The 12,032-nt window shown below is 35.8% G+C and overlaps 3 protein-coding genes across 4 annotated transcripts; 1 reads left to right on the top strand and 2 right to left on the bottom strand.

The window, feature by feature from the left end:
• Positions 1-1,699: 1,699 nt before the first annotated feature.
• LOC106121064 (cytochrome P450 9e2-like) lies at positions 1,700-8,003 on the top strand. Of its 2 annotated transcripts, none has more exons than XM_013316554.1 (11): positions 1,700-2,007; positions 2,947-3,147; positions 3,234-3,397; positions 4,894-5,031; positions 5,107-5,306; positions 5,490-5,625; positions 5,700-5,795; positions 6,129-6,353; positions 6,480-6,580; positions 7,169-7,337; positions 7,539-8,003. In XM_013316554.1, the coding sequence occupies exons 2-11, from the start codon at positions 2,951-2,953 to the stop codon at positions 7,700-7,702; spliced, it is 1,590 nt and encodes a 529-aa protein (XP_013172008.1). In that variant the 5' UTR covers positions 1,700-2,007; positions 2,947-2,950; the 3' UTR covers positions 7,703-8,003. The 2 variants fall into 2 exon arrangements, with proteins under 2 accessions (XP_013172008.1, XP_013172009.1); XM_013316555.1 differs by lacking the exon at positions 1,700-2,007 and adding an exon at positions 2,421-2,477.
• A 1,037-nt stretch (positions 8,004-9,040) lies between these two features.
• LOC106121003 (alcohol dehydrogenase 1-like) lies at positions 9,041-9,919 on the bottom strand. The gene is given in 1 exon segment (NM_001311961.1): positions 9,041-9,919. A coding segment is annotated over 1 exon segment (756 nt). The 5' UTR covers positions 9,910-9,919; the 3' UTR covers positions 9,041-9,153.
• Positions 9,920-10,793: 874 nt separating this feature from the next.
• On the bottom strand, positions 10,794-11,597 carry LOC106121048 (15-hydroxyprostaglandin dehydrogenase [NAD(+)]-like). The gene has a single exon (XM_013316532.1). The coding sequence runs from the start codon at positions 11,547-11,549 to the stop codon at positions 10,800-10,802; it is 750 nt and encodes a 249-aa protein (XP_013171986.1). The 5' UTR covers positions 11,550-11,597; the 3' UTR covers positions 10,794-10,799.
• Positions 11,598-12,032: the final 435 nt, after the last annotated feature.

The raw sequence follows: 12,032 nt of genomic DNA, 5'->3' as shown, positions 1-12,032 counted from the left end.
TGGCGAAAGCAACTATTAACGTAAGAATCTTATTACTAATACGATAATACCCTTAACAAAAATCAACAAAAAGCCAACATCACGCGGTGTTCCCAGGCGGTCACCCATCCAAGTACTGACCGCGCCCGGCGTTGCTTAACTTCGGTGATCGGACGAGAACCGGTGTGTTCAACGTGGTATGGACGTTGGCGAAAGCAACTATTAACGTAAGAATCTTATTACTAATACGATAATACCCTTAACAAAAATCAACAAAAAGCCAACATCACGCGGTGTTCCCAGGCGGTCACCCATCCAAGTACTGACCGCGCCCGACGTTGCTTAACTTCGGTGATCGGACGAGAACCGGTGTGTTCAACGTGGTTTGGACGTTGGCGAAAGCAACTATTAACGTAAGAATCTTATTACTAATACGATAATACCCTTAACAAAAATCAACAAAAAGCCAACATCACGCGGTGTTCCCAGGCGGTCACCCATCCAAGTACTGACCGCGCCCGACGTTGCTTATCTTCGGTGATCGGACGAGAACCGGTGTGTTCAACGTGGTATGGACGTTGGCGAAAGCAACTATTAACGTAAGAATCTTATTACTAATACGATAATACCCTTAACAAAAATCAACAAAAAGCCAACATCACGCGGTGTTCCCAGGCGGTCACCCATCCAAGTACTGACCGCGCCCGACGTTAATTAACTTCGGTGATCGGACGAGAACCGGTGTGTTCAACGTGGTATGGACGTTGGCGAAAGCAACTATTAACGTAAGAATCTTATTACTAATACGATAATACCCTTAACAAAAATCAACAAAAAGCCAACATCACGCGGTGTTCCCAGGCGGTCACCCATCCAAGTACTGACCGCGCCCGACGTTGCTTAACTTCGGTGATCGGACGAGAACCGGTGTGTTCAACGTGGTATGGACGTTGGCGAAAGCAACTATTAACGTAAGAATCTTATTACTAATACGATAATACCCTTAATAAAAATCAACAAAAAGCCAACATCACGCGGTGTTCCCAGGCGGTCACCCATCCAAGTACTGACCGCGCCCGACGTTGCTTAACTTCGGTGATCGGACGAGAACCGGTGTGTTCAACGTGGTATGGACGTTGGCGAAAGCAACTATTAACGTAAGAATCGTATTACTAATACGATAATACCCTTAATAAAAATCAACAAAAAGCCAACATCACGCGGTGTTCCCAGGCGGTCACCCATCCAAGTACTGACCGCGCCCGACGTTGCTTAACTTCGGTGATCGGACGAGAACCGGTGTGTTCAACGTGGTATGGACGTTGGCAACTGTTATGGCTTATTTAACGTAAAGTTATTGGATGGAAGCAAAATTGGTTTTTAAAACAAAAACTTGTGAAAAATATAATTTCGTCGAACTTATAATTTTTTAATTTCGTTTTATTTTTATTTAAATTCAATTGTTAAGCAATTTTAACTAATGTTGATAGGAGGTAGACAGTCGTAATGCCGTATACATTGACGATAAATAGAAGTAATTTTGCTTAGATTTAATATCAATAATAATAATAGGAAATCTGTGGCGTCATCTAGCGCATTGTAAACATCAAATAACACATTTGGAGGATTCTCTCGGGACTCGGGGAACTCGACTGGAGCTGTTGCAATTTGTTTCTTAAGTGAATTAGGAGACGAGTAAATTAGTCACAAGTGGAGCCCCTTGTTTACCTTGCCTATTTCGAAATGTAGTTAGGAATAAAAGTGTAAAATAACAACAAATGCTATTTAACAATATTCTGTGCTGTGGTTTGTGTCATAATATTAGATGATATTACATCAGTTGCAACATAAATGAGTTAAATTACTGCAGTGGAGGTGTGGATATACTCAAGAGAATCGCTTCAAAGTTAGCCCCGATCTGCGCAGTCGCTGGCCTCTCTTGCCTTCGTTTGGTTCGGTCTTGTGTTTGTTTGGTGTTTTGTTCTAAACGTGTTATTTGTTATTGCCGTATGATCTTCCTTCATTTACGTATGTAGTGTTTTTTACACATTTTATGGTTTAATTTCTATCTTTTCTTATCTCTAAACGATTTCAATTGTCTTGCTTAATTAACAGTTTTATATTATAAATAAATACTCCTTTCATTTAAAAGTGTAGCAATTCGCTTCCAAACTAAATGAAGATTAAGATATAAATAAATTTAGATTGCACATACAATTAAATTTGCGTGATAAAATTGTATATAAATGTGTTATATCTTGTCTTATGTAATAAAGAGATAACAATATCTCATACATAAACAATGTCGTGCGGTCGCTGTGCATGTATGCGGTAAATAGTAGATAACATTATACTTGAAGACATCAAATAATCCTTAATTACATCCTTTCATTGAAGGTCGAATAAAATATACATAAGTAATTATTGTACTGAGGTGATCAGAGGTAAAATTTGACTTGAATACGTTGCAGTAAAAGTCTTGTTATATCAAAAACGAGGTTTTTTGTCACAAATTATTAATAATAATAAAATTTGTGCTGTTTACTTTATCCTATTTCGATGACCTAGTTATTTAACACTAACGGGTTATCGAATTTAAATGTAGCTAAAGCATTTCTTTACTCAACACTAGCGGATATTTATCAAAACATTCAACGCAGAGAAAGTAACAGACACGTCATTGAAAGTGCCTCTTTTATAAAATAACCAGTTATTTAAATGCAAGTGGTTCTTAAGTCCAAAGATCAATGGACCGTGGAAGCTTCGAATATTTTGCTCTATTTTGTAGCAATAAAGTTTGATTTGACAGTAGCATTCCACTGCCGTGACCTTGATCATCCACTTTAGTACGTAATGTCGTCCGTGTATTGTCAAAGAGAATTTTAAGGGATGTGCAATACAAGCGTCAAGGCGGTGGAATCCTAAGCTTAAAAAGAAATAAAGCAATGTATTTTTTTTACTTTACAGAAAAATGGCATTCCTTATATGGGTGTTGTTAGTTGTGATACTCCTCCTGTATTTTCGGCAAGTGTACTCCAAATTCACAAAGGCCGGAGTCAATCACTTGCCTGTGTTCCCACTGCTGGGCAACAGTGGGCACACGCTGCTAAGATTAGACAATATCATAAACCGTATCACACTAGTATATAGGAGCTTCCCTGACGATTAGTGAGTAATTTTACTAATACATTTTAACATTAATCAAAATAGATAAGGAAATGAGTGATTGAAATGTTTCTTTTGTTATTTTTTAGTTTCGTTGGATTCTATGAACTTATGAATCCTTTAATAATAGCCAAAGATGTGAGGCTGGTGAAACAGATAGCTGTGAAAGATTTCGAATACTTTGTGGACAGACGCGGCTTCGGCAAAGAGTTTGCGGATCCACTATTTGGCAGAAATTTGTTACTTTTAAAAGGTATTAGCTTATAATAGTTTTAATTTATAATCTTATGCCGTTTTGAAACCTCGTTAGAGTTAATTTTCTCATTATATTAATAAAAATGTAGTGTACATATTGTGGCTTTACATAAATGTAATATCACTTATATATATAATATACGTGTTATCATTTCTCATAATAAAATGAATTATAATAATTCATAATTATTTAACAATGAATACTATTGCATTAAACTGTTATTTGCATAATTATGTAAGTAGTATGAAACATATCGTCATCCTCTTCATTGCTTTTGTAAAAAAAGAGGAGAACACTATGTTTTGGGTACAATTATCTCGGCAGTAGAATTTAACGATAACGAACGCCTTTACAAAAACAAATGAAGGATAATAATTGAGCAATATGAATAATTACGGAATTTTTTTATGGTATTTGACTTTTAAGACAAAACAACAATACTATGTTTCGTGGAATAATTTGCTCTTAATTATATGTTTCTTGACCTCGTGTTGAACAGGAAAGGTTTTATATTCAGTGTTCATTGCGTGTAATTTATGCACATTGCTATTTTTGGTAAAATAAGTCAGTTTATACAAAACGTAGATGTATTTATTTGATAACATTTAATTTTTAAATAGTGTAGGGCTTTACGACTTAATGTTTAACACATTTTTATATCGATTTGGATATTAACGTTTTAGGATACGTTTCGATTACGAAGTTTATTTGCAATGAATATGAGTAAGTTTAGCCTTGTCTTGAGACAAAACCTTACGAGTCTTTGTTTATAGCAATATTAGTTAATTTGAAGACGTGAGAACATAATTCAAATGTTGTTTTTGTTACTTACAATGTTTTTTATCAAGGACAGACGATTCGCAAAAAATATTACCGATGTTTTTCATTTTATTATTGCATCGTATGATTACAACGATAAAACGTACCGAGACAATACCAATGAGTTAAAGAAAATGATTAATGTTTAGCATTTTATATATTCTTTAATTCCTTAACCTAAAACGTTATTTAGTCAATAACACTTTTGTTTATTTTAAATAACAACATTAAGCATTAGTATTACGATACAACAGATTATTTAAATATAAGATTCTCAAATATAAAATAGAATTATTCAACTTATCATGTTAATAATCTGACAGTATTTCGTCATCGTAAATTAAAAGTATTTTAATTGCTCGTCTGTATGACGGCCATGTTTTTTTGACATTCGAGTAATCGTGAATCGTTTACGATTCCAAAGATATATATGAATTAAAGAAGACTATGTTTTATTTAAAAAGGTACTCCGACTGTGACTCTCACACATATATATTTTTGTCTCTGTTTCTTTTAAGAAAATGATATTTATTCATAAACGAAAATTGGTATAATTACAATATCTATTTAAAATTCACATTGAGGACCAGCTTTTCTTAAGCTTAACTAATCTATTAGCTATTCATTAACTATTTGCTTAAAAAAATCCTTACTAAAATAAATACTCTATTAAGGCGAAGAATGGAAAGCTATGCGCTCAACTTTGAGCCCAGCGTTCACGAGTACCAAGATACGGTTGATGGTCCCCCTGATGGTGGAAGTTGGTGACCACATGATAAGGACATTAAGAAAGAAAATCGACGACTCCGGTGGTAAGTGGTATAATTTAATAAATAAGATTTTGACATCTTACAATACATTTGAATCTGTTACACTTTCATTTGCAGTAAATTACGTAGACATCGAATGTAAGGACTTGGCCACGAGGTACGCCAATGACGTCATAGCGTCGTGTGCGTTCGGTCTTCGTGTGACGTCACTAGAGGAAGGTACACAGTTCTACGAGTACTGCAAGAGAATGACCACTATCAGTTTTGTTGGCATGCTGAAGATTCTTGGCTACAGAACGTGTCCTAAGATTTTGAAGGTAAGGTGTTTCTATTCCACTATCTACGCATCCATGCTTAGACCAAATACTTAAACAATACCTGAAAAAAAAACTGGGGTAAAATGTTGTCAGATGCGTTTTTTGTCAGTGGAAATTCGCCTTTATTTCGTTTTTAGCCCTACCCTTGTTATAAACATATTTATACGTTTGGTTTATTTACAGATGTTCAACATAACGTTATCTTCAAAAGCCCTGTCATCGTTCTTCAGCGACTTAGTGTTGGGCACAATGCGGCAGCGCGAGGAGCAGCACGTGCTCAGGAATGATATGATACAGCTACTCATGGAGGCCAAGAAAGGTAGCCGCAGCACGTTTAACTTTAATCGTTAGAGACAAGATAACAGAGTTTAAAACATTGCATTTAATTCTTAGGAACGCTGTCTCATGACAGTAAAGTGGTGAAGGACGCAGACGCCGGCTTCGCGACCGTCGAGGAATCTGTCGTCGGCAAGACTAAAGTGGTTAAAGGTAAAAGATGCGCGAAATTTCTTTATTTACGTTCACAGTGCGACGTCCGTTTGTAATTTACCTGAGCAAGTCATAAAGATTAAGCATATTGTATTTTATATCAAACACTAAATGACGTGTTATGATTCGGCATTACACTGTCATCACTGCTTGTCAGTTTGCGGAACTTTATTGTCTAAACGAATGATTACTGTAAATAAAATACCGAAATATACCTCGTCACTTTGTGTGAATTCGATCGATTTATGCGTTTTGAAGATTATTAGGCAGTTTGGTGATTCGACAAACAGGAACAGCTGGTATTGTAATAACTTTGTGACACTGTCATTGCAGAGTGGAGTGACGTGGATCTGGTGGCACAAGCAGTGCTGTTCCTGATCGCGGGCTTCGAGACTGTGTCCACAGTGATCGCCTTCACGCTGTACGAGCTGGCGCTGCACCCGGATGTGCAGGACCGACTGCTGCACGAGATACGAGAGAACGTGTCGCAACACAAGGATAACACTATTGACTACAACGTTATACAGCGCATGAACTACTTGGATATGGTGGTCTCAGGTTCGATGTCACTTTGATGTCATATGTTTTTGTATAAATAATGGAAAATATTGATCATTTTTATTATTGTTCTACAAAAAAAACTATGAATGTTAATAATATAGTTAGACGTTAATATAATTACAGAGGTGCTACGTCTGTGGCCGCCGGCTCCTGTGGCTGATCGTAAAGCTGCCAGAGACTACAACTTAGGCAGACCTAACAGCACTGCACAAGAAGATTATATTGTATGTTACAATTCATTATAATAGACTTAAAGTCGTACTCTCCTACTATTCATTGCATTATCTTATAAATTTAAATGAATATAATTCCCTTAACCGGAAATAGTTTCCTTAAAATAAGCACCAACAATCGCCAACGTCCATACCACGTTGAACACACCGGTTCTCGTCCGATCACCTAAGTTAAGCAACGTCGGGCGCGGTCAGTACTTGGATGGGTGACCGCCTGGGAACACCGCGTGATGTTGGCTTTTTGTTGATTTTTGTTAAGGGTATTATCGTATTAGTAATAAGATTCTTACGTTAATAGTTGCTTTCGCCAACGTCCATACCACGTTGAACACACCGGTTCTCGTCCGATCACCGAAGTTAAGCAACGTCGGGCGCGGTCAGTACTTGGATGGGTGACCGCCTGGGAACACCGCGTGATGTTGGCTTTTTGTTACTTTTTTTGCACAATTATTTGGTTAAAATTTTAAGGATGATATTAATATTTTAATGATATTAATATTTTTATTTTTTAATTAAAATTAGAAACTTAATCAGTTTAATATATATTTTTTAATTTAGTATGTACTTATAAATTCACAGATTCGAAGAGGCGAAACAGTTCAGATTCCTATTTGGGCGTTTCATAGAGATCCCAAGTATTTTCCTGACCCCGAGAAATTCGACCCCGAGAGGTTTTCAGATGAAAACAAGCATAAGGTTGACCCTTTCAGTTATATGCCATTTGGTGTTGGTCCCAGAAATTGTATTGGTAAGCATTGTTCTAACACCTCGTGATTTGGTAAACGGCTTGCACATCTCAGAAAAGAATAGTAGAAAATTCACCAGTTTCTTTCTCGTAGTTATTAACTGTTATATTACTGTGTGTTACACCTTATTACTTATAAGAAAAAATATAATTCCCTCCAATGCTGCAGCCGCAATGAAACTACAATAATTGTAGTAATTTCAGGTTCAAGATTTGCGCTATGTGAGGTAAAAATTGCTCTATACCAGCTGCTGCAACACATAGAGGTGTCTGCGTGTCCGCGGACGCCGGTGCCAGCGCGTCAGCCTGACAGCTTCCAAGTGCGGCTGTGTGGCGGACACTGGCTCAGGATGAAGCCGCGACACTGATTCATTTGCTATATATAAAACACTAGTTTTTCATTTGAAATGAGGTGGAAAATACATAATGTGTTACTCGATATATTATCTGTGTCTTTAATAAGATGAGTTGAATAGTTGCGGAGTTATCGAGTAAATGGGAAGAACAAACGTTATTGCAGGGGAACCTTACACATTTCCGGGATCTTAGGTAGCCCATGTATTTTTCCAAATTGTTTCTATACAAAATTTGAGTGAGATACGTGCAGTCGTTCTGGTGATACCTCCTAACAAACATCCATCCATCCAAACGAATGCAATGCGAATGCATTTATATTAGTAAAATATAGTAAGAAATAAGATTGTGATATTATTATATTTTATTCATTAAATTCAATGTTATTCTAAAAGTTGTTTTACTTTGAATGAAACCGTGAATGTAGAACTATCCACTGGTTTAAGATTTTTTAAATCTGTATATTCTTTGAGCTCTGAGCCCCTCGGTGGGGACGTACAGTGAGCTGATGATGATGATACTTCTTTTCGAGTTTAAACACATAATTAATTCTGTTCGGCAACAAAAATGTTAGGTTAAGTATAGTATACATTTAAAAAAATTCGAAAGAAAAGGGTAAAGCAATAAATAAAACTCAATTATTATTATATTTGTCGTTGGACATTTTATTTCTTTTTCATGACAGAAGTTGAATTATCTTAAGTAATGCAGAGTTTTTATATATTTTTACGAGTTGATCATCTGCGTGTTACGTCTCTACGTATAAACTTCTATTGCCTGATAATAAGGTGAGGCGGCGAATTTATTAGCAACGGGGGACTAAAGTATGATTATCCGAACTTTTATTAAATTTCAGAGAAGAGTATTTTATAAATGGATATTGCTTTCATATTCCCGTACAATATTCTTCATAATATCAAAGTGTACAGACCAAACAAACCAACCAAAGAACCTTGTACAAAGTCATTTTGTTTCAATAAAAATTATTTCTGTTTTATCAATCACCGAAAGGTAATATAAAAATGATTATACGAGTATTAACACTGTCTAGATGCGTTGTAAGGTTTGTGACTCTGCTATGATTTCGTTATCGATAGCAACATAAGTGATGTTAATTGATTAGAGAAGACTTCCTCGTTCTTAGTACTTACATGGTGTTGTTTCATTGTTTTGCACTACCATTCCCGTCCTGAAGCCATTCAAGTAATCAGTCCCTAATAAGTTGTGTTCCACACTCCACAGGTTGCTAATAAATCGGCTTGTAGGATTTTTTTTTATCTTATTTGCGAAACGCGTATTAGAATAACAATATGACAATCTGCATACATATTTAATAATCAATAATGTAATCAAGATTGATAATGATTTAATCAATATTTATTAAATGGATTAAACTTATCAAAAATTATTTTTAGCAGGGATATACAACTTTTAAAACAAATATAATTTGAAAAATGAAGACATATTACTGCAGTAGTGAAGCAGGCTGCCCTCCTTCGCTGAGCCACGCCGTGCCGCTGTCCGCCTTCTCAAACACCTCCACTGCCGCTTTGCCCACTGCCTCAGGCTTCTGGAACACCTGCCTTAGTGCAAATGCTTTAACCTCTTCCATCAATTCCGGAATAAATGTCACATTGCCACTTCCCAAGTTGGTGTCAGAGGTGAATCCTGGGCAAATAGCCACCACCCTAACACCATAGTTAGCAAAGTTTTTAATATGTCCCAGTGATTTCGTAAATCCCATGACTGCAAACTTTGAGGCGTGATATACAGGCACATATGGGTCCACTCTGTATCCATAAATTGAAGCTATGTTTATTATTGTTCCTCCTTTTCCAGACTTGTCCGTCCTCATGTGTTTCCAAAATTTCAAGGACCATTCCATTAAAGCAATCACGTTTACATCGATGGTTTTTCTTAAGTAATTGTCGTTGCATATTCCAGCGTTGTTGACTAGCACATCGACGGCGGTGAACTCTTTTATGATTTTCTCAAAAATAACTTCCAAATCTGTTGTAACATCACATTTATAAAATACAGCCTTGTTTTTACCATATTTCACTTCAAGTTTCTTAATAGCCTCGGCCCCAAACTTTTCATTGATATCCAAAATAATGACCACTCTTGGATCCTTTTGTAGGAAATTCTCGGCGATTTCGTATCCAATGCCCATAGCTCCTCCAGTGATCACAATAGTTTTATTTTGCAACTCTCTCGCCATTTTCTGTAGACGATATCACGAAAAGCAAGGAAAAATTGGAAATAAACACATGCAGAGTCGTCGACGAGTTGCGTTGAAATGCAGATTGCTAAAGTAGAAAGCGAACGTTATGTAATGTTGTATGTCTATTTAAGGCTGATTAATTTGATAATTGAAACAGTTGATTATTGTGTTGAGTAAAATCGGTTTTGAATCTTTTCGATTTTCGATTGTTGTTCTCATAGAACTTGAAATCGATAATTTCGTTATTATTGTTTTAGAAATATTATGTAAACAATTTTTTTTGTGTGAGTGATTATTATAAATGCGAATGTCTGGATGTAGGCATGGATATTTGTTAGAAAGTATGACGAGAACAGTTGCATCATGGATCTCGCTGAAATTTGGTATGGGTGTAGAACATAGCCTGGAAAAACATACAGCCTATTAGTTATTATTATTTTGTTTCCATACGAATGGAGTCACCGGCTACGGCTAGTATACACACAAAGTATATACACTTAAAAGTAGAGATAAGATATGGTTATTTCTTGAGGAATGACATTAAGGTTGCGTGCAAGTGACAGCGGGACGATACAAGTTATCAAATACTCAAAATACAGTGTTCATTATTTATTAATTGAATTTCAATTTACATTATTATATAACAAAAATGTGCTGTTAAATAATTAATTAGTAATCCACGTCACATACACATTATTTTATTTTATTATTAGCTCACTGTCACAAAGACCTGCATAATTTGGGTTTTACCAATAAGTGAATGTAAATTCTAAACATATCACATATTCATGTCTTGTTTGAAAACCATGGGAAGAAGGAGCAGAAATGGTAATCAGTTTAATCAGAATTTCATACACTTGCGATAAAGACTATCCTCGTTCAAAATTTTATACTTGAATTATGGGTTGTGCCCCAATAATGCGCCATGCCGTGCCGCTGTTGGCGTTCTCAAAGACTTCCACTGTTGCCTTGCCCACTGCCTCAGGGTTTTGCCACGGCTGCTCTTTTGCGTAAGCATTGAACTCTTCCATTACATCAGGAGTCCATGTTATCATATCTCTTGCTAAGACAGTCGTAGTGAAGCCAGGACAAATAGCCACCACCCTCACGCCAAATTTAGTAAAGTTGTTAACATGTCCTAATGATTTCGTAAATCCCATTACAGCAAATTTTGAAGCGTGATATACAGGCACGTAAGGGTCTATTACGTATCCATATATCGAAGCCATGTTTATTATAGTACCTCCTTTTCCAGATTTGTCCTTCCTCATGTGTTCCCAAAACTTCAAGGACCATTCTATTAGAGCAGTCACGTTTATATCGATAGTTTTTTTGAATGCTGAATCGTTTAACATTCCCGCGTTGTTTACAAGCACATCGACGGTACTGTAGTCTTCTATGATTCGGTTGAATATCACTTCAATATCTGTTATAACATTACATTTTAAGAAAACAGCTTTCTCTTCGCCGTATTGAGCAGAAAGTTTCTTGATAGCGTCAGCTCCAAAGTCTTCATTGACATCCAAAATAATGACCACTTTAGGATTCTTTTGTAAGAAGCTCTCGGCGATTGCGTATCCAATGCCCACAGCACCTCCAGTTATCACAATAGTTTTATTTTGTAAGTCTTTTGTCATTTTCTGTAATTATATGTAACTCTCTGCACGGAAATGTAAGTACTAAACTGAATCGTAGCATTCTTATTTATCTTCCTAGGTACTCGTGGTGGGGCAGATATATCTACTATCAAGTCAAACGTCATACCAGTGATAGTACCCATAATGTGTCTATAATGCAAAATGCACTTTTTAATATCATTTTTTTTACTTATGACATGCGTTATTTACTAATAACTTTTTATCATATTGATTCCTTTACCACGGATGGAAAAACTTCGACGTTTATATTTTAATATTTAAAGAATATTTTAAGACTAAGAAATAACAAAAAAATTACTTGTCGATTCAATCTGTGTTTACTTAACGAATAAAATATAAAAATAAAGAAAATAAAAAAAACATAAATTTACTGAGTAACTTAATGTTCTTTTGGCATTTGTAAATCCAAGTCAAAACAAAGTATGTAAATACACAAAAGACTTGGAGTCATTGCCATTCAAA

This window comes from Papilio xuthus, unplaced genomic scaffold (assembly GCF_000836235.2).
Source record: "Papilio xuthus unplaced genomic scaffold, Pxut_1.1 DF826945.1, whole genome shotgun sequence".
Classification (NCBI taxonomy): domain Eukaryota; kingdom Metazoa; phylum Arthropoda; class Insecta; order Lepidoptera; family Papilionidae; genus Papilio; species Papilio xuthus.
This window is presented reverse-complemented; position numbering and strand designations above follow the sequence as displayed.

What these genes read in the sequence shown, in the direction of transcription:
- LOC106121064 (XM_013316554.1), top strand. Translation starts at nt 2,951, where the DNA reads ATGGCATTCCTTATATGGGTGTTGTTAGTTGTGATACTCCTCCTGTAT. An exon ending in AGGAGCTTCCCTGACGATTA is followed by an intron (nt 3,148 to 3,233) that starts GTGAGTAATTTT and finishes GTTATTTTTTAG; the next exon opens with TTTCGTTGGATTCTATGAAC. An exon ending in GAAAATCGACGACTCCGGTG is followed by an intron (nt 5,032 to 5,106) that starts GTAAGTGGTATA and finishes TTTCATTTGCAG; the next exon opens with TAAATTACGTAGACATCGAA.
- LOC106121048 (XM_013316532.1), bottom strand. Translation starts at nt 11,549, where the DNA reads ATGACAAAAGACTTACAAAATAAAACTATTGTGATAACTGGAGGTGCT.